This window comes from Danio rerio, chromosome 5 (assembly GCF_049306965.1).
Source record: "Danio rerio strain Tuebingen ecotype United States chromosome 5, GRCz12tu, whole genome shotgun sequence".
NCBI lineage: Eukaryota > Metazoa > Chordata > Actinopteri > Cypriniformes > Danionidae > Danio > Danio rerio.
In genome coordinates this window covers 29566626-29593313 of record NC_133180.1, presented here as the reverse complement: position 1 = coordinate 29593313, position 26688 = coordinate 29566626, and the positions used below count along the sequence as shown (strand labels likewise).

The 26688-nt window shown below is 33.4% G+C and overlaps 2 protein-coding genes across 3 annotated transcripts in view; one reads left to right on the top strand and one right to left on the bottom strand.

The window, feature by feature from the left end:
* Positions 1-4354, bottom strand: part of stxbp1b (syntaxin binding protein 1b) — a 29120-nt gene extending 24766 nt beyond the window's left edge. For both annotated transcript variants that reach the window (XR_012405938.1, NM_001089376.1), the window contains exon 1: positions 4282-4354. Coding sequence is in view for 1 of the 2 variants with exons in the window: in NM_001089376.1 (NP_001082845.1) it covers positions 4282-4318 (37 nt within the window). In the remaining variant the exon portion in view is untranslated. The remainder of the gene's footprint in view (positions 1-4281) is intronic.
* Positions 4355-7558: 3204 nt separating this feature from the next.
* The window catches only part of niban2b (niban apoptosis regulator 2b), a 52273-nt gene continuing 33143 nt past the window's right edge, over positions 7559-26688 (top strand). Inside the window, exons 1-3 of the mRNA NM_001326382.1 lie at positions 7559-7651; positions 8397-8708; positions 26479-26609. Coding sequence (NP_001313311.1) covers positions 8654-8708; positions 26479-26609 — 186 coding nt within the window. The 5' untranslated portion in view covers positions 7559-7651; positions 8397-8653. The remainder of the gene's footprint in view (positions 7652-8396; positions 8709-26478; positions 26610-26688) is intronic.

Below are 26688 nucleotides of genomic sequence, written 5' to 3'. Positions count from 1 at the left end.
TACAAATGTCAAACTTGCCATGAAAAAAAGAAAAAAACAAATGAAAAATAAAAGTCATTTTTGTTTTATTTAGAACCAACTATTTACCTTTTGATAATTATATAAAATAAAAATACTATTTCACAGTTTAACTCACACAATTTCTACAAAGTATGTTGTGTACTGTAAATTTGTATACTTTTTTCGAGTCACGTCAATATCGCATGCTTATTTCCCTTTTTTTTTAATTTAAAAATAGTTACCAAATATATGATATTTTTACTCACTCAACTCTCTGGCTACTTGTTTTGGGAAATAAAGACATGTTTTAATATACTGTTATCATATTCTTCTCTGTAAATTATGTTTCAATTTTTACTGCAAACCTCACATCCATAACGCTGGAATTGCTCAAATATAGTTGGTACAGGTGTTTGATGATGGGCATGTCTGCCATAGTCTAAATATATTTGAAAGGTGTGTGCTGAAACACTGCATAATCACATACTTTAACAGACTTCTACACTTCATGCACACTCAGCCCATTGAGACAACAGTGCAAAGCATGAGGTGTTACAGAGACTGAATATTCTCTCTTCCTTTGAATCTGATCTTTAAAAAGACCTGTGACATTTGCAGAGTCTAATAGTCTTATTGCAAATGTATTTATTTATTTATTTTCAAAATTGTGTACTGTCATAAGAGCTGCACGATATTGGAAAAAATAGACATTGATATATTTTTTTTTCCTGCGCTTGATGTATTGCGATTTGAATATAATTTCACAAGATGACCTGAGTAACACTATTTGGAGAGTATTTATAATTTTAGAGGAGAGCATGTGCATAAAATATACAAAATTATACAAAAATATGCCAAATAAAATGAGCACATATGAAAACAACAGAACAAAGATCAAAATAAAATAAACAGCGCTTTGTAGTCTTGGTGGATTCTAACAGCATTGAGGCTCAGAAACACAACAATAAAATCTAAATTAACTGTGTATAGTTTTCTTTGTATAATTAGATTTTATCTTTAAAAAATGTTGTGCCCAGGTGGCTTAAATTTGCCTGAAATTGTGGCCACTAGGCTGAAAAATACATTAATACTAAAGTCTTTTATACTATTTGATTAGGTCAAGTTTTATTACTCCCAGCATGTGATGTGACTTTTGCAGATTTGCACATTGCTATATTGATGCTAAAACAATACATTGTGCATCCCTAAATGTCATATTCATTAATGTCTATACATTTGGAACCAAGACAAAAGAGAGATTTTTGTGTATTGTAATCATCATTTTTATTTATATTCATTTAGATAAACCCTTAACTGTCAGCATACCACAGGTGATACATTTGCAATTACATATTTAAAACAATACCTTACTCTAAAACTAAACTAATCTATAACCTATCCTTAAAACAGATTCAACCTTAATTTAACATATAAACTAATTCATGACAAAGGTTTGCAACAAGAAAAACAAAACAAAAATCCTAAGTATAGTGCGAGTTATGTCGTTTAATGTCAATACTCACAGTCATGCAAAATTATTTTTTTGGCTAAATATTCATAGCACAACATTTTCTAAAGAAACATATTGTATCCCAGTATAACCCATATTTTATATTTTACAAAGGTCTTCTATGTGTTTGTTAGGGAAAGATCATCAAACGGATACTGTGTTAGAATATGGTGACTACTTGATAAATACTGGGAAAAAAACAAATATGTAATATTACTACTTCTTATATGTTTTCACATAGTGATAATGTTTGATATTTGCTTAAATGAAACCTCACTGAAAGCCCCCTTTTTGATACATCAATTTCAAATTCGGATTATACTTTGTTTGACTTTGATTTTCTGTCAGTTTTAGGGAAAAACAGGTTTAGCAAAAACATGTTTAAAAAAACATTATAAAATAGATGTATTGTTTTATTATTTTCATTAATTGAATGTTTTATTGAACTGTTTCCACTTCACCAACAGTGGTCTGCTGGCAGTCAAGAGTGTTACAGTTGTTATGACTTACTAAACACTGATGTAAAATGTCACCCAGTGTAACACTAGTTTGTTTACCCAAACATAATACCAGAAAGCAATAATTTAATTTGACATCACTTGTTTTACACATTTCTTAGAAGTTTTCAAATCAATAATATTATATTATTATATTATATATATATATATATATATATATATATATATATATATATATATATATATATATATATATATATATATACATACATATATATATATATATATATATATATATATATATATATATATATATATATATATATATATATATATAATTTTTAATTTTTTTATTTTATAGAAATCAATGTTACTCGGACTCATTTTTTTTCCTTTTTTTTTCTAAATGTTATTTAAAACTTGCTTTCTATGCATATCAACATGATATCTATTCATAATCACTTTCTATTTGTTTTATTTTCATGCCAATATCAAAATGCAACATTTAGGTCATTAATCCATTTGTCTACTGTCTTGTGATAGTTATGTTTTTTTTTTTCTTATATGACCTTATGGAGATATTTATTGTACTTGTTATGTACATATTTTCTTCTTTTTATGTTATTAATTAATTTATTTTAGTGTTGTTTTTATTGTTTCAGTGCACTTATTCAAGCTTTAATAATAATAATAATTTTAAAAATAATGCAAATGTACCATCCTTGTCTTTTGTGACATCAAAAAGGGAAACTTTATTTTATTATTTTAAATGATATATGTTGTGTGTTGTGAGAGAAGCCCAGCAATCACAGGCCTAATCTCTTGCCAATCCTCTTACACCACCGGCCTCTCTATTTTAGTTCTTCCTCTGTCTCTCTTTCTCCTGCTCTTTGTCACTCCTTTTTTCCCCCTTGTTCTCACTTTTTCAGTTTCTCTTCGTGGCGCTGGATGTATTCACAGTGGACCTGAATCATTTTTACTGTCCTCCTAAATTCTCCATTGAATTGTGCAATCCCAAACGCAACAGCTTTGTGCAGTCATATAACACATTTCACAGCTATTGACGCTGGATCTGTCAGTTCTGACACTCAGAGGTGTTGTTGCATTAAAATAAACTTGTGATGAAGCTCACAGCCTATTACTGAAACTGCAGAACAACAAATCAACATCCAGTCTGACAAAATAACAGTGTATAAAGAGGCTGCTGGTGAGATATATAGTTAATTGATATAGGCAGAATGAATATTAAATTGATTTTAAAAACCAGTCTGTCTAACAACATGACTCGACAGAAACCTCCTATAGCATTTTTGTTGTAATCTGGCTTCATTTCATTTATGCATGGTGTTGATTGCACACTTGCCAAAGTAATAAACACTTTTACCTGATAATTGACAATGTTTTTGTTTAGCAGTATATATATGGAAGCAGAAACAATGAGCAAAAAAGACACATATGGCAAAAAGTGGTCTTGATTTGCTGAAAGAATGAATGTGAGCATAAATTATAAAATATTCTCATCAGTCCTTGATTGCCTCTAAGACCGGCACATATCAAAAGGGGAAAATATATATTTTACATTAGAATTTTAGAAAATATCTGTGAGAAATGGAGAATAAAGAAACAAAATGCTCATATAAATCCATAAAACAAGTGCAGAGTATTACATTTGGGATGCCATGACTGATATTATAAGTATTACAAAGGCAATTGTTTTAGAGCTATTAACAACATACTGTATATCATGTAGATTTGTTTAATAGCTCTAAAAACAACTGCTTGTCTGAATTATCTGCATTATTTGTATTCAGCTCAATTTTTCACTCTTTGTGCGTCCATCCATGCATCAGGACTATGAGCCGCCCCTCATATCTGGATCCCTAATCCCACAGGACTACACAGATTAGTGTGTAGCCTATCTCAAATGCTTGTGTGCTTTTAGCAATATCAGTTATTCTATGTAATGTGTAGCGCCTGACACTCATTATAATATAATATAATATAATATAATATAATATAATATAATATAATATAATATAATATAATATAATATAATATTAAGCAATTTCAATATAAGAATTTAAGTAGAGCTGTATTGTTGTATGAGGTTTATAGGCTACTGTTTGTGAGTATGGGCCAACTAATATTTGATAATACATTAACACACCCTTCATGCTAACATGTACAGTACTACACAAAGTACAAATGTCAATGAAAATGGCACTAACTCCACACGTTACAAATTTTCAACATGTCCGGTCCAAAAACAGCCGTATATCTGCCATACATAAACTTAAGGAAAACATGTCTTACTTTCTCCGACAATCGCCTTGAGTCCCAGAGATGCCATCCTGAGTGCTCGCTCTCGCCGCCGGACTCGGAGTGCGCGCGCTCGGATCTACAGTTGGTGTAAATGGGATGTGGCTCTTGCGTCGATGGCTAATCCCAGCACACGCCTCCGCAGCTCCTTTGTTGACATATGCAGCGTGTCTTGTAAACATACACACATTTGTGCATCTATGAAGCTCAGCTTTCTACGCAGATTTCATCATGTTTCACGCCTGAAGTGGTTTTGGAGCATATGCTTTAACAAGGTGAACTCAACGAATTTGCATAGGATATGAAATTAACGTGATGAAAATAGTGACGTTTGGGTGAGAATGGTTGCAATCTGTTTAATAATAGGTGCGCCTGTAAGATGCGCGAAAAGACCACTTGGTGCCCACTAGAGGGAGACATCGACTTGTTATCCTGCCGCGTTTAAGTGGCCATTCAGAGATGCTTTGCTCGTTTGGATTATTTAAATGAATATGTATGTAAGACAGCCATCTACAGTATGATAACCCGTTATTTTACAGGTAAAAAAATGCTAACTGACCCAGCCAAGGCTCAAACCAGCGACCTTCTTGCTGTGAGGCGACAGAGCTACCCAATGCGCCACCATAACGCCCCATTTTTTTATTATACAACCAAATAAAAAGTTTTATTTTCTTTTAAATTATGTTTATTCATCAAGAACTTTACATCAAAAGTGACAGGTAAAAGACGCACTACTTAAGATTTTTACTAATAGTAGTTAGTAGTAACTAACTAGTAGTTTTTACTCACTGACATAAACCATTTAATACCTCATGTTGTACTTTTTAAAATAATATAGCTCATTTCCATCCTGGTATTGTTAAACTCTGTCTCTCTAATAGATTTGCAGTACAAATCTTAATTTTTAAACCAGATTTATTTCTGTCTTATTTTATACATATTATTATTTGTGTTTTTGGTTTAATCTAACTGAATTTCACTGACTGTACTTGCACTCTCTACAGTCGCACTTAAGATTTATCTAGTGTAATCTCATGTAAATATCTTAAGTTTACTTCCTTTTGACCTACTCTATATCAGTAAAGCAGAATGAGATTCTTATTTTGTATGTGAATCCACACAATGTTCTAAATTAATATCACACTTCATGATATGTTTTATATCATAATTAGACCTTTTTTTATTAATTGCCCCTAAAGAATGGAAGTGGAATGCAATAACATGCCCCATAGAAATAGGTGGAGCACATTATAATGTCTAGGAACACATTGAACATGACCGACCATATGGCAGCTTATAACTGATCTAATGGAAAAAAAGAAAAGAAAAGAAAAGAAAAAAACAAGAAGCACTAAAATATTTTGTTAAAAATATACCATTAATAAAAAAACAACAATTATGTGTTTTTTGTTGTTTTTTTAATAGGCCTTAAAAAAGGCTTGTGATGTTTTTTTTAACAACACACAGCTGGGCAAATAGATGAATAATTAAATCTAATTAATATTATATAATAATAATAATAATAAGTTTTTTTAACATGTCGTGTAATTAGAAACTGCACATTCAGCAGACAAAAATAAAGAATTTAAAAACTTGACTTAAGGAGTATGATTTTGTTGATGTGAAATGAAATTAAAATTTTGGAATGAACCATCCCATTACACTGGGTTTTCATTGTGGAAGATGTTATTAAAGCAGATGTATTTAATGTCTAGGTGACAAAGTATACACTGACAAAGAACAACAGCTTATAATTTAGGCCTAATTCATTCATGTGGCTGAAAAACACAATTTACAGAAACATATTTTTTGTAGTAAATATGACAGTTAAATGTATATCTAACACACTAAACACACTCTGCATCAGTTAAAACAGTGTGATTTCTGTTGGGCTAGTATAGACTTAAAGGGATAGTTCACACAAAATGAAAATGTACTATTTACTTGTCCTCAACTATAGAGTCAATGTAGCACCATATATACTTGCAAAATTAAAAAAAAAATGTATTGAGCAAAAATTAAATAAATCCAAATCTCCAAAAAACGCAAAGCGAAAATTTATTTTTGAGAAATAAAAATGAAATTTGCTAACAAAAAAGAACTGCATATAAAAATCAAGCAGTGCAAAAAATAAAATAAAATAAATATTTGCAATGAAAAAAACTATGAATATTTGCTAAAGTTTTTTATAGTATTGCCTTTACAAACCAGTCAATTGCAATGCACATTTAATTAGCCTTTTAGTCAACCGTGATTTTGCGATACTGATACTTTGTACTTCACGTTTTGGCACGTTTCACTTTGTGGGCGTGATTTGACAAGGACACAAAGTCAAGGGAACTTGGGCGTTTATGGCAGGCCTGAACCTACTGGGCTGTAAGACCACCTTGGTGATGCTGTGTCTCCAGGTGATGATGTCACTTAAATGGAGGCAGGTCGTTCTATTATTTTGCAAGTATGTATGGCCCTAGATTGACTTCATACCAAGTGGTTCTATAAACATCGAGTTCAGATAATATCAGTTTAACACTATAGATATTTTGAAGAAAGCTGAAAACTTATATTGACTTCCATAGTTCCATATGAAACAATATTATATATATATATATATATATATATATATATATATATATATAACATTTAGCCTATTTAGATCAATGATTAAATTAATCATATGTTCTTTTGAGTTTAAGAAGAATGTTAAATAGGTTTAGCATATAGTGCTGGGGAACGTTAGGCTACTTTAAAAAGTAATATAGGTAATCTTGAGTCACTTTTTAAAAAGTAACTAATTTACTTAGTTACATTTTAAGAACATCTTATTTGGCTGGACTTAAAAATAAGTTACTTTTAAAACTAACTTCCCAACACTGATCATAAGGGTAAGTATATGATGGCAATATTTTCAGTTTTGGGTTAGCTATCCCTTTAAGAATTACAAATTTCAGTTAATTTAGGTCAGCATCATTCATAATTCCACATTTAATGGAATTATGAGTTATTTATGATACTTTGAGTAGCCTACACGTTCAAGACGAAAGCTTAAGCTTTCATTCAGAACTCAATCAGTTCGTTGACGGGCCAGTGAAGGTCTCAATTAAGTTATTAACACTATATTCTACTTTACAAATGTGAACAAGGACCTCGAATCAGCCGGTTTATAGAAATTAATGGAATCGATTCGGTCACTTTAAAGATTTGTTCAAACGCCCTTTGATTCATGAGCGCCGATCCCGCCTCTAATTGGAGGTGTGAATTCAGATTTCTGTAAACCCGCCCTCGGCGCGCTCATGTGCCTCATGAAGTAAAGTGTGTTTTGACGCCGAACCGAGCAGTGCCTGTTTCACGCTGGACTGAAGAAGCATTACCGTACGTTCACACCGAAAGCGGCGAGAGCGTCCAAGGTCGCTCTGGCCGCCCTGGCGACAACGCTCTCTGCCTTCAGCTCCTGCGGCGAGAGCGTCAAAACTCGCTACATTGATCTCTTATTTAAAGGAGCCGTTGCAGCATATCAGTTACATTCCTGCATAAAACATGTTTCTAGCGTGAAAATGAGGCGCACTTCTTATCAAATTCATACAACAATGGAAGATCAAGTTGTGTGTGGTGTGGCTTTGCTCTATTTATCCAATATGTGTCCATATGTCTGAAATATCCTGAAGCAGCAGTACTGTTTTGTACTATCACATCGCGTGAGATTCCCGCTTTTTTAAGATAAAAATATAACATTAATGAACATCAGTAACTCGCCAGTAACTTATTTAATGTATGTTCCTGTAGGAAAAAATTGTAAATAATTGGAAATCCGGCGACCGCAATAATCAAACCCTTGGGAACAACTGTGGTCGGAACCAAAGTTCACAGGTCTGTGTTCTCTGAACTGCTATCAAGCGATGGACGTCTTCATTCTGATTGCCTGCCGCCAAACCGCGTCATAGCTCATTACCATAAAGTTGACTTCATTTCAACTCTCCTCGACGCTCACGCCGGCGAAGACGCGCCGCGCTGCTCCTCGCCGCTTATCGCCGCGTATCGCCGCCGCCTCTCATTGAAAATGAATGACTTCCGGCTACTTTGACGCTCTCGCCGCTTTCGGTGTGAACGTACGGTTACAGTGTATCAAAGTTATGGAAAAAGTTAGCCTTTATTAATTCAGAACGGTGCGTGAAAACTATTTTTGTAACTCGAGCTGCCTCTACTGCCTGAGTAAGAAGAGGGAGGAGCCGCTCAAATCAACTTGAGTTCATATCTTATCATAAGACACCAAACCAAACCAGCGCCCTGCTGCCTGCGACCACACAGCTGCTCCACTGAGGCGAAGCTCACCGAGACAGACCAGACCAGTCTGCCAACAAATAGCGGCACGATGGGGGATTTGATCTCAACTCATCTGGATGAAAGCAAACGGGAGGTTATAACAGGTACAGTAAAGTGCTGTGTCGTGGACGCGGCTGTTATTAGTACTGCAAGATGTGATAGTCCGATTGTGTGTGGTATGTAAAATATGATGTTGCGAAAGTGTTGCAATGGCTTTTCAGTTAAGGCCAGTTCTGGGGTTTTGGGTGAAAGGGTTTACATTCCACTCCAGAAAGGAAACGTGTGGCTTAATGAAACTTTGTGCTTCTTTCTCAGTAAATGCGCATTTTGCTACGACGTGGCACAATATTTTCACTGCCTTTTTGGAAGCTTGGAAACCCACTGCAAAAATAATATAAAAAAGGAAAAAAAGGGAAAAAAACACACACGACGTTTTTTTTTTTTTTTTTTTTTTTGCCATAAAAGTCTACAAAATGGATTATATTTCTATTAAATGCTGAAAATGAGTTGTAATAGAGTTTTTAGGGATGGCCCCAGAGCTGTGTGGTGTGGTCAGGTGTGGTCAGGTGAGGTTAGGGTGGGTCAGGTTTGAGTCAGTACTGGATTAGTCAGTACTGGAGTCAGTGGATTACTAGTAGATTACCAACTACCCAATGTCCTGTCTTTTTGTATTTAATTTTAAAGCCCACTTTGTTCTAATAAAATACAAAGCATGTAGCACTTTCATGTGCAAATGAATCATTCAACTGATAGAAAAGATCAGTATGAACAATTATGGCTGTAGCCTTTAGTCACATCAGCATCAAATATTAATATTGTTGTGGAAAATTCTTTATGGTCACCATAGATTGCGTTTTGAGATTATTGCTTTAATGTTCAGCATTTTCCAGGCTGATTTCTCTTTTTTTTTATTATGATTGTTTTCAACCATCAACTGTATTTTATTTTAGGAACACTGGTTTCTAAGAAAGGTAATTGACTGGTTCAAGTAAAAGTTTTCTGTAGATAATATATAAAAAATACAAACCTTTATTATTCAGGCCAAGATTATAATATTATGAAAGAAATCTAAAAATCAGAGGAATCTTGGGATTTAAAAGGTTTTATTTGGATGCTTTCATTGCATCCTAGTTAATTTCTGACCGTATTAACTGCAAAAGGAAATTTTGTTGGAAATTTAAATAAATATATAGATTAGGATAGTCCAGAAATGGATTTTAGTGCCTAATGAAAACTTTTTTCTTTTTTTTTGCCCAAATTCAGTTATTTGTTTTTAATTTTTGGTAAGTAAATTCTTTTTCTACAATTAATTGAAACAATTAAAATTATAAATTTTAACAGCAATTACTTTTTTAGAACTAACTGAAATGATTGTTCTTCCACACTGTTTGATTTTGACAGAAATAATAATAGTTATTTATTCCTTATAAATAGAGATTCATATATTATTAGTTTAAGAAGTACATTCTACAGTGTGCAGTATTGAATTTCTGCCATCTTGGTCTTTAATTTGAACTTGTAGTGAAGATGCTTGAAGTTTTTGTGGTTTAATATAATTTTCAGATTTCATAAAAATACACATTGTGATTTGATTAGCTCTGCTGCATTTAATTAAGATTTTAAAAAATTTTGCTGCTTATATTTTTAAACCAATTTAAGAAGAACATTATGTTTTACTTAAGCAGGAACTTTTTCACCAGATAAAATCACATTTGTGAAGGGTAGGAGAGAAATGTTAACTTTCCATCTTCCCTCTTTTTTGCATATTTTAAGAGAAAGTGCACATCAGATATGGAATCTCAGGAATGCACAAAGAGCCTAGGAGCAGTAAGGAGGCTGTCTGGGTGATCTGTCATTCTCAACATTTAGATAGCCTTTGTTCGGGAGGTCACGAATGCTTATTTTATTAGGGTTTTTTAGAGTATGAAATATTCATAGCATGTGACTGACAAAATTGTTAAGGTTTAAATGGTTACATCCAAAATTACTTGTGTACTTGCTATGCTATATACAGTTAAAGTCAGAATTATTAGCCCCCCTTTGGATTATTATTATTTTTTAAAATATTTCTAAAATTATGTTTAACAGAGCAAGGAAATTTCCGCAGTATGTTTGAAAATATTTTTTCTTCTGGAAAAGTCTTATTTGTTCTATTTTGGCTAGAATAAAAGCAGTTTTTAAAATATTAAAAACAATTTTAAGGACAAAATTATTAGCCCCTTGAAGCTATTTGTTTTAGATAATCTACAGAACAAACCATCATTATACAATAACTTGTGTAATTACTCTAACCTGCCTAGTTAAGCCTTTAAATGTCACTTTAAGCTGTATAGAATCTTGGAAAATGTCTAGTAAAATATTATTTACTGTCATCATGGCAAAGATAAAATAAATCAGTTATTAGAAATGAGGTATTAAAACGATTATGTTTAGAAATGTGTTGAAAAAAAATCTTCTTTCCGTTAAACAGAAATAGGGGAAAAAAATAAACTGGGCGGCTAATAATTCTGACTTTAACTGCATACAAAAACAGTATGTGGAAAAAACAGTAGTAACAATAATGTCCAAATTATTGGTACTCATAAAAGGTAGACTAAAAGTACTAAAGTATTTATACGTGAACTAACACTATACTATCTTATCTTAGACCATATGACAAGTTTTGTGAACGGCAGTGAAGCATTGCAACTGATGCTGATAATGACTGCATTATAATTGTATACATCCAGAAACATTTATACCAGGGGTTCTCAACTGGTTTGGCCATGGGACCCATATTTTTACATGGTCTTCAACCCCCGGCCCAAATTTTTAGGAACTATAATGTAATTTTAGGAATTATAATTAATTTGTATTTGCTTGTTAACATACACAAGTAGTGACAGAAGAATATAAATCAGAAGAACATCACCAAGACTTACAAATAAACAATATCTATCACTGTCATTTAACAAAATGTCTCAAATTATATAAATATTACAAGGTAAAATGACAAATGTTTGGTTTCTAAAAGTGCTCTTGTGAGAGCACATCACCACATACGACACACTGAAATTTTAAGCCTTTTTTGTCATCAATCTATGTAAATCCATACTTAACATATTCGGGGTTGTACTTGCACTTCGACATATTTGTTGTTATAATCAAATGAAATTTCACATGTCAAACAGCACAGTTGTCACTCGCGCATTTCAAAATAAAAGTCTTATATAAGCAAAATAAGTTAAAAACTAAACATTTGTTGTTGTTTTTTGACCACACACTCTGAAACACTGATTTATACAACCCGAATTCATTCTTTAGAGAAAATCTATATTTTTTAGTCATAGAGTAATTACTTTTTCAGAATTATAGTTGTGATGGTTACAGAGAACTATCAGTTTTTGTACATAACTGAGTCAAAACCATATGGATAAGCTTCGGGACAAACATTAGTTTACTGTTAACAGTATTCGCACTGATTTGTCTTGGAATACTTACAGTAGATGTTACTAGTGAACCAGAGGCTGCTGCTTATCATTTTTACGTCCCTGAATGGTATCATCACCCACCCAACATTAGTTCAATGTACATGTGTAGTCCTTGCGCATGTGTGGGTGTGTTTATGGGCAGACAATTGTTCATGGCAGTCAGGTTTGAAAGGTCAAAATTGTGGGCTCACGCAACAAAGCTGAGCAACACCAGTATAAAATGCAGATATCCCACCTCAGCCGGAAACTTTGGTATACTCCTGCATATTCTGAAGGCCGCAAATTAGAATATCCTTTTTAAATCATGGCAGCGTGAGAGAGGTTGATCAAGTTGAAAGAGCATGTCTAAAATATTGCATTTAAGCTAAAAATTACATGAAAAATGCAGTAAAGAAAGCTCTAGCTGAAATCATAGCATTAATCCCCCTTCTTTCTGTTTAGTATTTTCTTGTAGGTCTGGGTGGTATGACTAAAATTTTATTTCATTGGTATAAAAAAGTTTATTTCACAGTAAGGATATCTTTTTACAACATCATTTTTTATAAAAATAGCTATTCCAGAAAGTATTCTAAAGGGCTTTATATAATAAATAATCCCAAATATGTAAATAAAGAAAAGGACTTTGGATCTTATTTAAATATTTTGTATTTAATTTTAACCTTATTTATTTAGTATATATAATATGACTTTTACAACAAATTTCACTGCACTGTTTGTGACTTTCAGTTTTATCTGGACAGACCTTATTATTGTAATCATTTCCCTAGTAACATTTTCTTATGGATATAAAATATAACCCAAGTAACAGGAAAAAAAAAACTTAAATATGTAAATAAAATGTAAACACTTTAAGAAACTATTACACTTCTTAAGAAAAAAGTATGTAAACCCTTTTAGAAAATATAAAACATCAAAAAAAGATAATTTAGGTATGAAAATAAAATGTAAACACTAAGAAAATATATAAAACTTCTTTAAAAGATAACCTAAATATGAAAATAAAATAAGTAAACACTTTTAGAAAATATAGAACTTCTTAAAAAGAAAAATTGTATATGAAACTAAAATATGAACACTAAGAAAGTATATAAAACTTTAAAAGATAACACAAATATGAAAATAAAATGTGTAAACACTTTAAGGAAATATAAAATAGTTTTTCCTTCAAAAATACACATATTAACCATTACAATTCTTGTATAAATATCGAAACTAAGTGATCAGTTATTGTTGTAATTATAAAGCTGTAAAAAATGCTGGGTTCCACACAATTACTTCATGCTCTCCCAATGCAAATTGATTGCCAACCTTTAACGTTTTACAGGTTTAAGTAGAATAAACATAAGTTGTCTCCAAAAACGCAAAATAATTTTCTCAACTCATTTAAAATAAGTTGTTTAAACAAGTAGCAAAAGTCATTTTTTGAGTGTGCTCATGGTTTGGCCACGCCTACTTATTTACGTGTCGCTGTATAGACGGAATAAAAAAGCCCTATTTTCTAGTAGTGTCAATAAGAACCAATATCAATAAATGGCTTTGATATTGATAGTCTAAACAATACTTCTCCCTACTCAGGAGAGGAGTTCAATTTTGGAAACTCTTAGCGACTCTTCTCACTTTTCTATTGTCAGTCTGGAGGGAGTCCTGAAAAGTGTCAGAGTCAAAAAGTCACACTATTTTCCTAGCTCGTCTTCCTGCAGTCTAGAGCATGAATGAAGTCATTTTCTCTAAATAGAGGGTGGGGAACAGAATGACCTCAGCACTTCCTGTTTCAGATTTGAACAATCTGCTTATCTTTGAGTTTATGACGTTTGACAGCTTTTGGTGCTCTGTTTTATTTGTTGTGCAAACAATGAGACTTATGATATTTGTGTTTACTGAAGGAAGTTTTTGGGTCAGATCTTCTGTTTTCAGAAGATGGTGAAGTCCTGGATTCCCCCACACCACTGTTTGTAGTAACTGGGGTTGTCAAGGGGGTTCTATCAGGAAATGCTTTAGTGAAATGTTCATGATGGGGTGTTTTTAGGGCAGCTATGGAGCACTAATATAGCAGGAGTCTTTTAAACGGACATGCTTGTAGCAGAGCTCCATACCATAGTGAGGTCATGATGAACATTCACTTCACTCCACACTTATTTCCTCTAGTGTCTATGTGTTCATTGTCTCTTCTCATACTGGTCATGGCAGCTCATTGTTTTCTCAAGTGAGCAATTCTTAGTCATCTACAGAACTGACTGGAATTTAGGCAAAAATGGAGGAGAGTCCAGAGTTAATCTGAAAAAAGAAGGGAACAAATCATCTAGTTGGAATGTCAGTGTCAATCTGGGAAAGCAAGAAGCGCAGATTTAGCGTCTTATGATTTTGAAATTGAAACATGACATATTCTCCACAATTGGATATTTGTTTGGAGGTTTATATACCTCCGTCATCAGCCATTGCTGGGTTTTATGGGAATTTTCCATGATGAACATGAGGCTTGCTCATCAGTGTTGGACTCAGCACCAATGAGGCTCTCAGGACAATTAAAATAAATGATGAGGGAAGCATGTTTATATATCTCATGCTTCACTTACTGTAGCAACAGATCATCAAATAATACTGCTATTTGATTGTAATGTATACTTTACTTGCCTCACGTTTAAGCAAGATGACAGTTACCAAACTGTTTGTCAGCTTTAACATATGTAAATGTATTGGCATAAATTCTGAAAACTCAACCAGTATTGTATAATCTGAATTATTTGCAAGAAAATTGTTAGTGTGGTGTAGAGCTGCACAATATACCGTTTCAGCATTGATATCGCAATGTGATCATTCGCAGTAGTCACATAGTGAGTATACGCAGTGTTGAGTCTGGATTATAATTTGTCATTTCATAAAAATAAAAAATAAAAAAAACGTTCAGACATAAAAACTATTGTTTGTAACTGACACATTAATAATGATTAATTTTGTATAATAATTTATAAAACGAAGACTATGCAGTATTGTATGCCTGAATACATGTAGATTCCTCTGAATAGAATAAAATGCTGTTAATTTAAATTGTATCTTATTCTTTATTGAATTTATCTATGCTTATTATATTTTCTGCATATACACTCTCCTACAGAATCATCCCAGTCAATGTAAAATGAAACATTCTTTCCAAATAGTTATTCAAGTCATCTATAGTGAAATTGTATTCATATTGCAATATATATCGCAGAATAAAAAAAGTCGCAATGTTTGATTTTTACAATATCTTGCAGGCCTAGTGTGGTGTTTAATAAACTGATGAGACTGTCTTGTTGAATATATATAGTTGAAGTCAGAATTATTTAGTTTTTTTTTTTCCTTTTTAATATATGTCAAATGATGTTTAACAGAGCAAGGAAATTTTCAAATTCTTTTCTTTTGGAGAAAGTCTTATTTGTTTTATTTCGGCTAGAATAAAAGCAGTACATTTAAAAAAAAACATTTGAATGTAAAAATTGTTAGCTCCTTTAAGATATATTTTTTCCGTAATCTACAAAACAATCCATCATTTTACAATAAGTTCCCTAATTACCCTAACCTGCCTAGTTAACCTAATTAACCTAGTCAAGCCTTTAAATGTCCCTTTATATCTTTCAAGACACTTCTTTACAGCTTATAGTAAAATATTATTCACTGTCATTATGGCAAAGATAAAATAAATCAGTTATTAGAGATGAGTTATTAAAACTATTATGCTTAAATATGTGTTGAAAATCTCTCTAACAGATATTGGGGAAAAAAATAAACGGCAGTCTATTAATTCTGTCTTTAACTGTACAATAAATGACAAGTTGAATATAAAAAGACAATTGAATTATTGATAATTGAATGCACCCTTGATAGTAATTTAGCCATGATTTGGCATTTATTTTTATTTATTTTGGTGTTTGCACTTAAATCCTGATTTTGAGCATATTTGCTGTAAATATTGACCACATTAGTATTACTATTAGGAACTGCTGTAACTAATTTCCTGCAATCCAGATCTCTATATTTGAAGGATCATGAAGACTGCACTAATTCATTGAACACTGGACTTATTGCTTGAGAAAAGGTCTGTTTTGCTGTCGCAGAACTAAATTGCATACATTCAAATAAACAATTTTATTAAAATGATAGACCAGTTGTAAATCTTCATTTAAATATATCTAAAAGTAAAAGCACAGTCATTTAAATGATTATAATTTCATTTGTTTAGATATTTCTTTAATTAAATATTTGCAGCATTAGTAAGTATAGGGCTGCACGAGACCAGGAAAGTATGTGGTAGATGAAGTTGTTGTTGTTGAGTGTTTCGATAACGACATTTATGATCTAACTAACTTAAAAACTAAATTTATCAGTAATTAAATAAAAAAAATTCTATATATATATATATATATATATATATATATATATATATATATATATAAACAGGTAATATATATTATAGATGAATACCTTTCGATAGCTTTATCTAATTGGTTTGATTGGGATAAACGGCGTACTGCATGCACATAAAATGAAAATGTGTCGCACTTCCCTGCGATATGTACAGTATATTGCATATACTATTTTATATGCAAAAACTTTTGATATTTATTTTACTATATATTATAAATGAATGTTTATTATGATTAAGGTGTAATTCTACTTGGGGAACAACCCCAAATCTATCATTACTGCTATATGACATTGTATGGCAAAGCATTATCCAACTACAGTGCAGTCAGCAAATAGGAAACTTTTATTGCTGTGTAATTATAGAAAATTTGTCCTGGGAAGTGTGTCAACCAATCAAAATTGAGAACTCGGGCACTACACCGCATGACCCTTGACTATGCTCTTTGCAAAAGAACCACGATCCAAGAGTTTTGGGATTTCCTCCTGTGAGTTTAACTAGAAGAGCATTAATGACCTCAGCAGATGTGTTTTGCTGAGCCTGTGCGATTTGTAACCTGCAAAGAAAGCTGATATTTACCAAGACATTTCTGTTTGCAAATGTAATCGAGTTGCTCTGTGATTTGCTATATTGTTTGATTGGTTAATGAAGTGCAGCTAGTATCTTCAGTCTAAGGCCTCAGAGTCTCTTTGAAGTGACTGTTATATGGTCAGGCTAACTTGATTTGCTCTTGAGCTTGTAATGAAATTAAGAAGGAACAAGGAGTGGCACCGTGTATCACATGAGACTCATTCAGCGAGTGACTCATAAACAGACAACACACATACACACACAAACGCTCTCAGCCTTATTCACATGCCCCCATCTTGTGGTGTATCCAGACCCAGGGCTTTGCTTATATAAGCTTTGTTTTCTTTAACCCTCTGAAAGTAATGGTAGCACCATTTTTCATTGTGCAGGCATTCTTAAACTTGTTGTACTTGTAAACTATTTCCACATATCATATAGTAGTACTGTACAGTATGTGCTGCAAGTTTCATGGTTGTGGAAAGCAAGGAATTTCCAAGTCTTGAGGGGCTCATTGGTCAGAAAATGTGGGAAAGTGGTTACTGGATAGAAAAGGAATGCACCTTTACCTTGTTTTCTATTGTGCGTAGGTGAGGATATGCATGATAGTTGAACACACAGCCTTTTTTTAAGGATACTCCATTTGATAACATGCACAAACACAGTCATCTTTGTTTATCTTCACACATGCATTCAACGTGGGCATCTATTGCTATCTTCAGTAGATTGACATTGTTCTTGTTTTGTTTTTGTTTAATTTCCAACTGAATATCTTGGCGATTCACGATTTTTTGTTTGTGTCATGTCATCGTATGTGTGCTTTTTTTTTTTTTTTTCAATCTCATTTGTAAATTTTAATTGGATTTGTGCATTACCCCCAATGACATTTGGGTTTAGAGATTGGGTTATGAAATTGAACGGTTTGGTACAAATTTGCCACGATTTGGTACAATTTTGCCCTGTAAAATGGATACATTTTCTTGAGATCAGGTTGTCATTTCTGACTGTGAAAGAACAGCCTGGTTTGGTTTTGACACCTTTTGGACAAACTAAGTAGTGCAAAAATCAAAGTGGATGTGTGAGTAGGGCTAGCCGATTAATCGAAATCGACATTCAGAATCTATAATCGATCAAATTTTTTTAGGTAAATTTTTTTTTACTTTTTTAGGTAAAATTATTTACTTTCCGTACTGTGTGTGGAGTCATGTGACCCTGCTTTGGCAAGGCTAATTTATACTTCTAGTATAATTATATTATGTTTTATAGTTTATTATATTATATTTAATTAGATTAATCTGACATCAGGGCTTGAAATTAACCTTTTTGCTTGGTAGCACCGATGCTCATAACTTTAAAAATTTAGGCGCATCACCCAAAATGTAGTCGCACCCACCAATTATAAGCACCGTTACTATATATATATATATATATATATATATATATATATATGCAAGCGTAAAGAAAATATGTCTCAACGAAATCCTGTTATCTCAAGGAAATAGATTTTTATAACATAACTGAGTGACCAAAAGATACACAGAGCGCTTACTGGCCCTGAACGCACTGCTTAAAATGAATGAATCTGTTAACGATATAACTGTGCTGTTCTCGCGGGTGCTGTCTGATATTGCACTACTTTTGACATATACTGTGCCTTATTATACACACATCATGTTAATAGCAATACCGGTCTTTTTATGAGTAGCGATGTTAGTTTACTCAGTGCAAGCCTGTTTGCGATGTTGTACGAGGTGTTAAATTTGACATATCTGCCACTTGCACGGCGGACAGCATCTGGCAATTATATGAAGGATTAAACTGAAGCTCTCGTGCTAGATGGGGCAAACAGTTACCTGAAAATTCCATCCCACAGACTTTTCATAGCGGACTTGAAGCCAACGGAAGTCTTTTATCCACTCTTCGAAAAGTGTAGATGGTACATTAACATTCAGCACATGATCACTACTAAGATGTCATTATTTGTAACTTTAGATGCCATGGTTTCTAAAACAAAATCTGTCAGTGTTATCCTCATTTTCTTCTTCAGCGCTTTACCGTTTTTTGCATTGTGGTGAACATTTTGCAGTAAAAACTGGTCGCACACAACAATTTTATGCACTCGCACACATGCTCCCAAATATATTTTGAGGTCGCATAGATAAAATTTCGGGCGCATATGCGACCAAAATGGTCGCAATTTTGAGCCCTGTGACGCAGCCTTCGCATACCTCTCAAAAAATATAACACATCACAACGACACATAGCACAAGCTTAATGATTGGTCAGTTTGAGAGCGGTGATGAGGGTGGGCAGCACGGAGATCTGCATTTTATTCAATGTCTGTTTTAATTTCCATTGCTCAGCGTTGATGTTTAATAAATAATCATAAATAGTAGTTCACGAGTTCACACTTGCAGTTGTTTAAGTATAAGGTGTATTTAGTGTGCCGTCCGGAGAGAGGACTCTGAGCTCGGGGAAACACCCCAACTCGAGTTATTCCCCTTATCAGGAAACGAAGAGGAGTTGGGCTTCGAGCGAAATATCTAGCCCGGCCCCAGAATGCTCCCCCCGGGAATTTTATGCTTAAGAGGTGAGGTGTCGGGGTGGTGGAGGGATGCTAAAGTCGTGAGATGCTGCAGGTAAGAAAGCTTTGGTATATATAGGGGTTTGTTCAAGAACTGATTTAATAATAGAATAATTGTCAATGACTTATTCGATACTGAAACTTCTGCACATGCTCCTCCCGAAATTTGTTTACAAAACATCACAGTGCGTGTTTGCTTCAGCTATTTTAAAATCAAGTATCGCTACCTTTATTAAAAAATCTCTCACTTGTAATATGTGAGCATATTAATGTACAAAACTTGTAAATAAAGTATGAGGGCAAAAAATTTTCAATGAGTCAAAATGTTCAATCAAATGAGATTTTGATTTTAGGCCAAATCGCCCTCACTTTTTTGTGTGAGCAAATTGTCCTTGTGGTTGGAAAAATTGGACCGCTTATCATAATTTTTCAGATATTGAAATCTACATTAGGATAAATGTGTAAACTGGAGTACAGTATGTGCATGTTGCAGAGTTTTTGTAGAATAATGCATTTGCATAAAATATAATTTATTACAAACAGATAAAAAAGACAAAAAAGATATTTGTTACGTTTTTCAGGGGAGTCTAACTCTGCATAGTCTTCACCTATACATTTTTTTTTAAATTAATAAAAAAAAAAATATTTTTTTTTAAGCTTTTGCTTGAAGGCTTTAAACAGTAAGTTTAATTTGTTTTAAAGTGATAGATGCAAATTATAACTTTTTAGATTTGACCAATCAACCACAATCACATACTTTACAAATTGGTGTCTGATCAACTATGATCCATACCTGACATTGTACATGCATCAGTAAAACTATCGAACATTTGTTATTTCAGTATTGATGCTGAAATGATATATTGTGCAGCTCTACTCATTGTTAGGATGATCTGAGCTTCCAAATTTCCCTCTAATGAACTTTCACTCTGTCCGCTCTGACATGGACACATTCCAAAGAGACTTCCTTTTCCTCCTTCCACCATGCACCCCCCCTTCCCTGAAGGCCCGCTGCCCCCTGTGTGGTCTGCATAATGAAATAGTAATTATCTTCCACCAGTGCAACTGCAACCTCTGTTTCAGTGTCTTTCTCCCCAAAACTCCACAATATACAAACAAAACTTTATTTATTTTTCTTTATTATCAGAATCAGACTCTCACGCATTACCGAGATGTTTGCTGTTTGTGTGAGTGTCGAAAATCTGTTTCTGGAAAAGCAAGTTTCGTCCATTGGCATTGTGATGAGATATGGATTGTGAAATGTTGTGTCAGGAATGATTTGGCATGGCAGTGGAGCAATGAAGGATCTGCCTAAAGATGTTTGTGTAAGATTGATGCCAGATCATTAGGCAAACAGTGCAATAACAGCTGCCCAGCTCTTACAGTTAGCTATGTTCCCACCGTGACTCTCATGTAGGTAAACTACACTACCCACAGTTCCAAAAGGGCTTGTCTTCCAGTAGGGTTGTCCTATTTGGGGAAAATATGTAGTTGCTAATTTTTTTCAGATATTGCGATTTTTTTTTTTTTTTTTTTTTTTTTTTTTTTTAATTATTATTTTAAATTATTATTTATTTATTTATTTATTTATTTTTTTTTTTGATTGGCAAATTTTAATTTAGTAAATTCAGCTCAGTTTGTATTGTAGCTATTGCTAAAATGCAGTGATTGTTAGTTAAAAAAGGAACTGAAAAGATATCAAATTATATTGGCAAACAACTCTGAAATAGTACTTTGCTTGCTACTAGGTTAAGTGTCACTGACAATACTTTCAGTTGACTTTTTAACAAGAAACTCCTCATGAAGCCACCTGTGGAGCTTTTTTAGGTGCTGGTTGTTGTATTTTCTCATGCTTTGGCAACAATTCTGCTACAGCTTTTACAAATTACCTGGTTTTGTTTGGTGTCTGTGACTTTAAAACCAAAATATTTCCATGTTACTGACGTGCTGTTTTTCTTTGATATTAAATTGTCTATTAATGCTTCTGAAGTGGCAGATGCCATCATCCCAGTCGTTTGCGCTTTCCTGTTTGTTTGTTTTTTTTATTGTGGGCGTTCTGCATAGTTAGATTGTGCAATTCTGATTGGGCGAAACAAAAGTGTGCTCACTCAATTGGCGAGTAAGACTGTCACACATTTGCTCTGGGTGGGGGAAGTTAAATGTATATTTCATATCGCAGCCTCTTGCGATTCAATTTCGATTAAGCACACAGCCCTATCTTCCAGTCACACTAGTATAGTTAATCAATACTAATATAGAAATGACTCTAATTTCAGTTTAGACTTTCATAGTCATGACTCATTTAAGGAATTTTGAAAAATTGTGTATAGAAAATGAATTCAAATAAATTTAATGTAAATAAATATTTGTTTCTGGCTGTTTTGCTTTAGCGAGCCATGTATTATAATAAAGTTGCCATTGAGGGAACTTGCTTTTCATAAGCTGCGTCCCATATTTGTCTTGTTTGCCCAGTTAGCGCGGTTTGTTTGGCATATGTGAATCCAGCAATCGCGCTCCGATCCGCACCAAAACAATCGCTTCAAAAACGCCTTAATTAGTTAGTCTCGGCTCGATTGAAACGAACTCTGGTAGCAGATCGATTGTAGTGAGAAAGCGATACGATCCTAGCCCGGCTATATCACAGTGTATTATGGATATGTAATAGACATGGCTATATGAAGAGAGAATTATGAGTAGGGCGGGATGTCATTCCTACCGGTTATTGTGCGTTTCATGTAAAAATACGAAAGCATGCTGAACTATGACCGATAGCGGTTTATCAGTAAGGAAATTTGCAGTAGTTTTTCTGTTATTTCTCTCTATAATGTAAAGCCTATAATGCATTAGCCAACTGCTAGCCTATGTTTGAGAAAGTCTTACTTCTGCTCTATATTTAGTGATGACGTTGGGGGGTGTCACCATTCAAAATGAAAGCACAGCTTTTTGCTTATAATGTCTTTTTGCTCATCGTCACAAATTAAAATAAGGACACATGACCGCTGAGCGGGACTTTGCAAAATAAACCCTTAAACTCTGACCAATGTGAGGTGAGTTTACTCGTACGTGACTCGTTTTAGCTATTTTGGTCCATTCAGAAACTTTGCCGTGTGAAAGTGAACCGCACCAAAAACAAAGAGCAACATTGTTCTGAAACTAGTATTATAGTTTCTTACAAATTAATTGATTCACGGGTGTAAAAGCACCCTCAATCTCCCTAAACATCCGGGATACGGGTTTTACTTTCGCTTTTCTGAAGTAGCCATTATTTGTATGCATTTTTGCATTACCTTTTCACAGCTTACTGCGTCAGCCGCAAGAGAAACATTAAATTATTAATCATTTAATAAACAACTCTATATATTAATGAACTTTACTACATACTCTGAGAGAACAAAATATACTGGCTGCAAAATATTTGTACACCATTAGAATTGGCTAATCAACTAATCTGCCTTTTTATTCTAGTTATTGCATAATTTTTTAGCAAAAACGGCTATTTTTATTACATTTTTCTGTTATTGATTTCTCATTTGCTGTACAATTCATTAATTTAATGATGTTATTATGTTAAATACTTTATCTAAAATGCTTTGGAAATACTGTAAATGTCATGCCAATAAAGCAACTTTAAATAGAGAGAGAAAAAGAGCAGCCTTTGCCTCTCAGTGGGTGAACATGACCCCTAAATAACATAAGTACGAAGTAGTGGATTTCTTTTATTTTAACAGCCTTTTTTCAATAATTTGAATCCATTGAAAAAAAAGGTGTACAACAGTGTCATAATAGGTAAAAATATAGTTTTGTTTGTGGATGTACAGTTGACAATTTATGTGCTGTGTGTAAAAGATATGTTTCAATCCGGCTACCATTGAAAGTATATTTCAAATTTGTGGGAAGCACTGAATGAATGAATGAATGAATGAATGAATGAATGAATGAATGAATGAATTTTTTCCTCACTAAAAATGTGCTATACAAAACCTGAAACTGCAATTCAAGAAGACCCTTTCAAGTGTACATATTCTTGGTAGTTTCAAATAACAATAACAACATTTTACATCTCATTTCACTTTTCTCAGCACGTAACAATGCTCATATTTCACATCACCTCTAATAAAGTATTTTATTTTTTTTCTAAAACGATGCAGATGGTCTGGGTGACCTTATTCTCAGGACGCTTGTCTCCTTTTTCACATTCCCTTCTGCCTGCACAACTGCCTGATGGCTTTTGCAGCTCATTTAATTACATATTCTAGCTTTTAAGGGGCAAATATGATGGATTGAGTGTTGGTCAGGAGAAATCATAAGCAGAGCTCCAGAGACATTTAATCTGTGCAGTGTAGAGCAAACACATTTTAAGGGTGTTACTGTGTGCATTTGACTTGGCAGACTGAAGTATGTAAATGCTACAAGTCAGGTCTGTTTATAATTTGCTTTGATGGGAATTGTTGATGTTAATGGCCTTGTTGAACTTGAGAGTTCAGCTTCATTGGTTTGATTTCGTTTGTTTTTTTTTTGAGTCCCTTGTGTGAAACTTTATTTTTTAAGTCATAACAGTCCTATTTACCCTTGAAATGTTGTCTAGCTTACTGTTACTCAAGTCATTCTCTATCAACGGTTTTCTTTAGCTAACTTACAACAAAGCGCATAGATTCACTTGGAGGTGACACTCTGGTGTTATTTGGGAAACAGCCACTAGATGGTGAGGCGGCTATTTTGGAATATAAAAATCAAATAGAACAACAGCATATAATTTACTGAAAATGAGTAAACCCATTGCTTTTAAATTGATTTTTTTTATTTTACTTTAAAAACTAAGTAAACTCATTTACTTAAAGGGCATCTATGATGAAAATCGTCCTTTGTAAGCTGTTTGGACAGAAATGTGTGTAGATGTAGTGTGTCCATAGTCATATTGGAGTGATGGAAACACAAAGTCAATTTTTTTATTTTCCTGACGTTTAAATAGGATCCAAATTCCCCCATTTTGAGGCCCACCTCAACGTGATGTAGGATTGAAAGCACCGTATTAACGCGTAGTAATGCATATAATCATATCAACAAGACGGGACGTGTGCAAAGCAACTGGGATTAAAGATCTGTTCAGCTCTCTGTGATCATCAATCATCATCAAATCTGATCACCAATGAGTTTTACAAGTTTAAAACGTTTTTAAAACAGTGCATGTTTGTAATGAATTGCACCAATTTTACTTTCACAATTATAAAAGAAGATGCTTCAATCCCAGTTTGTGGATGTCAGTCAGGTTTATTTTATACATTAACATAACGGAAATCCATACAACGGTGGGTATCAATTTGTATCCTGTCACATTTGTGTGCAAAAACAGTGCAAAGTTAAATGCGCGTGCTGTGTGTGCGTGTCCGCTGTGTATATGCGTAAACTTTGTAAAGACATTGTGTGTGTGACTCATTGTTGCAGTAAGGCTTGGAAAAACTCTACAACAAATGCATTAAATAATAATTGGGAAAGTTCTTACTGTCGTTTTCTCAATGTTACGTGAGATCTGCTTTCTTCATGTCTGTCACTGTGCTGTTTATCTGATGCAGCTGAGGCGGAAACTGAGTAGAAAATTGCAATATTCTGAAAGCTTTAATAAATAATCAGATGGGTGTTTTGAGCTGAAACTTTAGACACATTCTGGAGACACAAAGGACTTATCTTAAATCTTAATAAAGGGCTAAAATAGGTGCCCTTTAAATTTTATCAAATATATGTATTATGTTCATAATTCCAAAAATTAAGTCATCTAAATAGTTCCAAGCTATAACAAGTTTAATCACTTTCTTTAAGTAAAATCAACTTGTCATTTTAAAGGCAACAGGTTTACACAGAATCTGCAACGTTAAATTGGGATTATAGATGACCAGAAGCCATAGACATTGAAGATTTTTATAACTGAGAAAAGGTTTAATATTTACATGTTTTTAAGGCTTGTGACTGTATTAGCTTTTCGAGGGAGTTAAAATCACATTCTGGCACAAGAAATTGTACCATTTGTGACTTTAATAAAATTTATTTTATTGAATCATTTTTACAACGAATACGATGCAGTGCTATTTTTACTTATGATTATTCATTTTCTCTACCTGTTTTCTTTCCAAATAGAGCTCTTTAAGTCACTGGGTGAAGTTTTATTTGTATACCTAAAATCAAAACATAATTTTTTTATTTCTCCAATATTGTACAGCCCTACTTCCTATGGACATTCAACAGGCAATTAGGTGAACAAGTTTTATGTTTCTTCTCTGTCTTTGATCATCATCAAGTCCACACACCTCTCTAATTTAATGACTCTTCATATTGTTACCAAACAGACAGGAATGTTGTTGTTTTTTCTCCCTTTCCCTCTCTTTCCTTGAATCCTTCCAAGAGGTTGAATGCTTCCAGAGTTTTACAACAAGCCCTACATAGTCATTTGGAAAACATCCTGCCAGAAAGCAGTCAATAATGAAGCTGCCTTTGTTCCTGTGCCAGCAGCAGTGCTGATCTGGTTTTACGTGCACATGAAGGACAAAGCCGTGAAGCTCAAACATTGTAATCTTGTCTTTCGAACAGATACATGGAGCTCACTGTCAATTGCTGTTAATGTGTAATGGCCACTGATGTGTCGTGATTTACAAGTTTTTGTTATCGCAAGAGTTGACTTTGCAATTGTTTACAGTGTAATTACCATATTTTTTCCTGTAGGCAGTGCATTTTTTTATTATAAAACATATATTTATTTATTTATTTTAATAATTATTTTTGTTTTAGTTTATTTTTTTAACCGTTTTAATCTCTGTGAAATTTCATTGATTTATTTTTTTTTATCTCTCTGTTTATTTTTTTAGCACGGACAGGGGAGCTGATGGGAGAGTTTGGCCGGCTCTATGAACGGCAGTATGCAGTTGCTCTCTTCAATCAGATGCGTTATGATGTCGAGGGTGGAGGAGGTCCTCAGCCTCAGCTGCTGCACAGGAAGGTACAGATCTAGTTGTAGTTTATTCATATAGCACATTTTTACAACACATTGTTGCTCCCATTGCTGAAGACAATCAGTA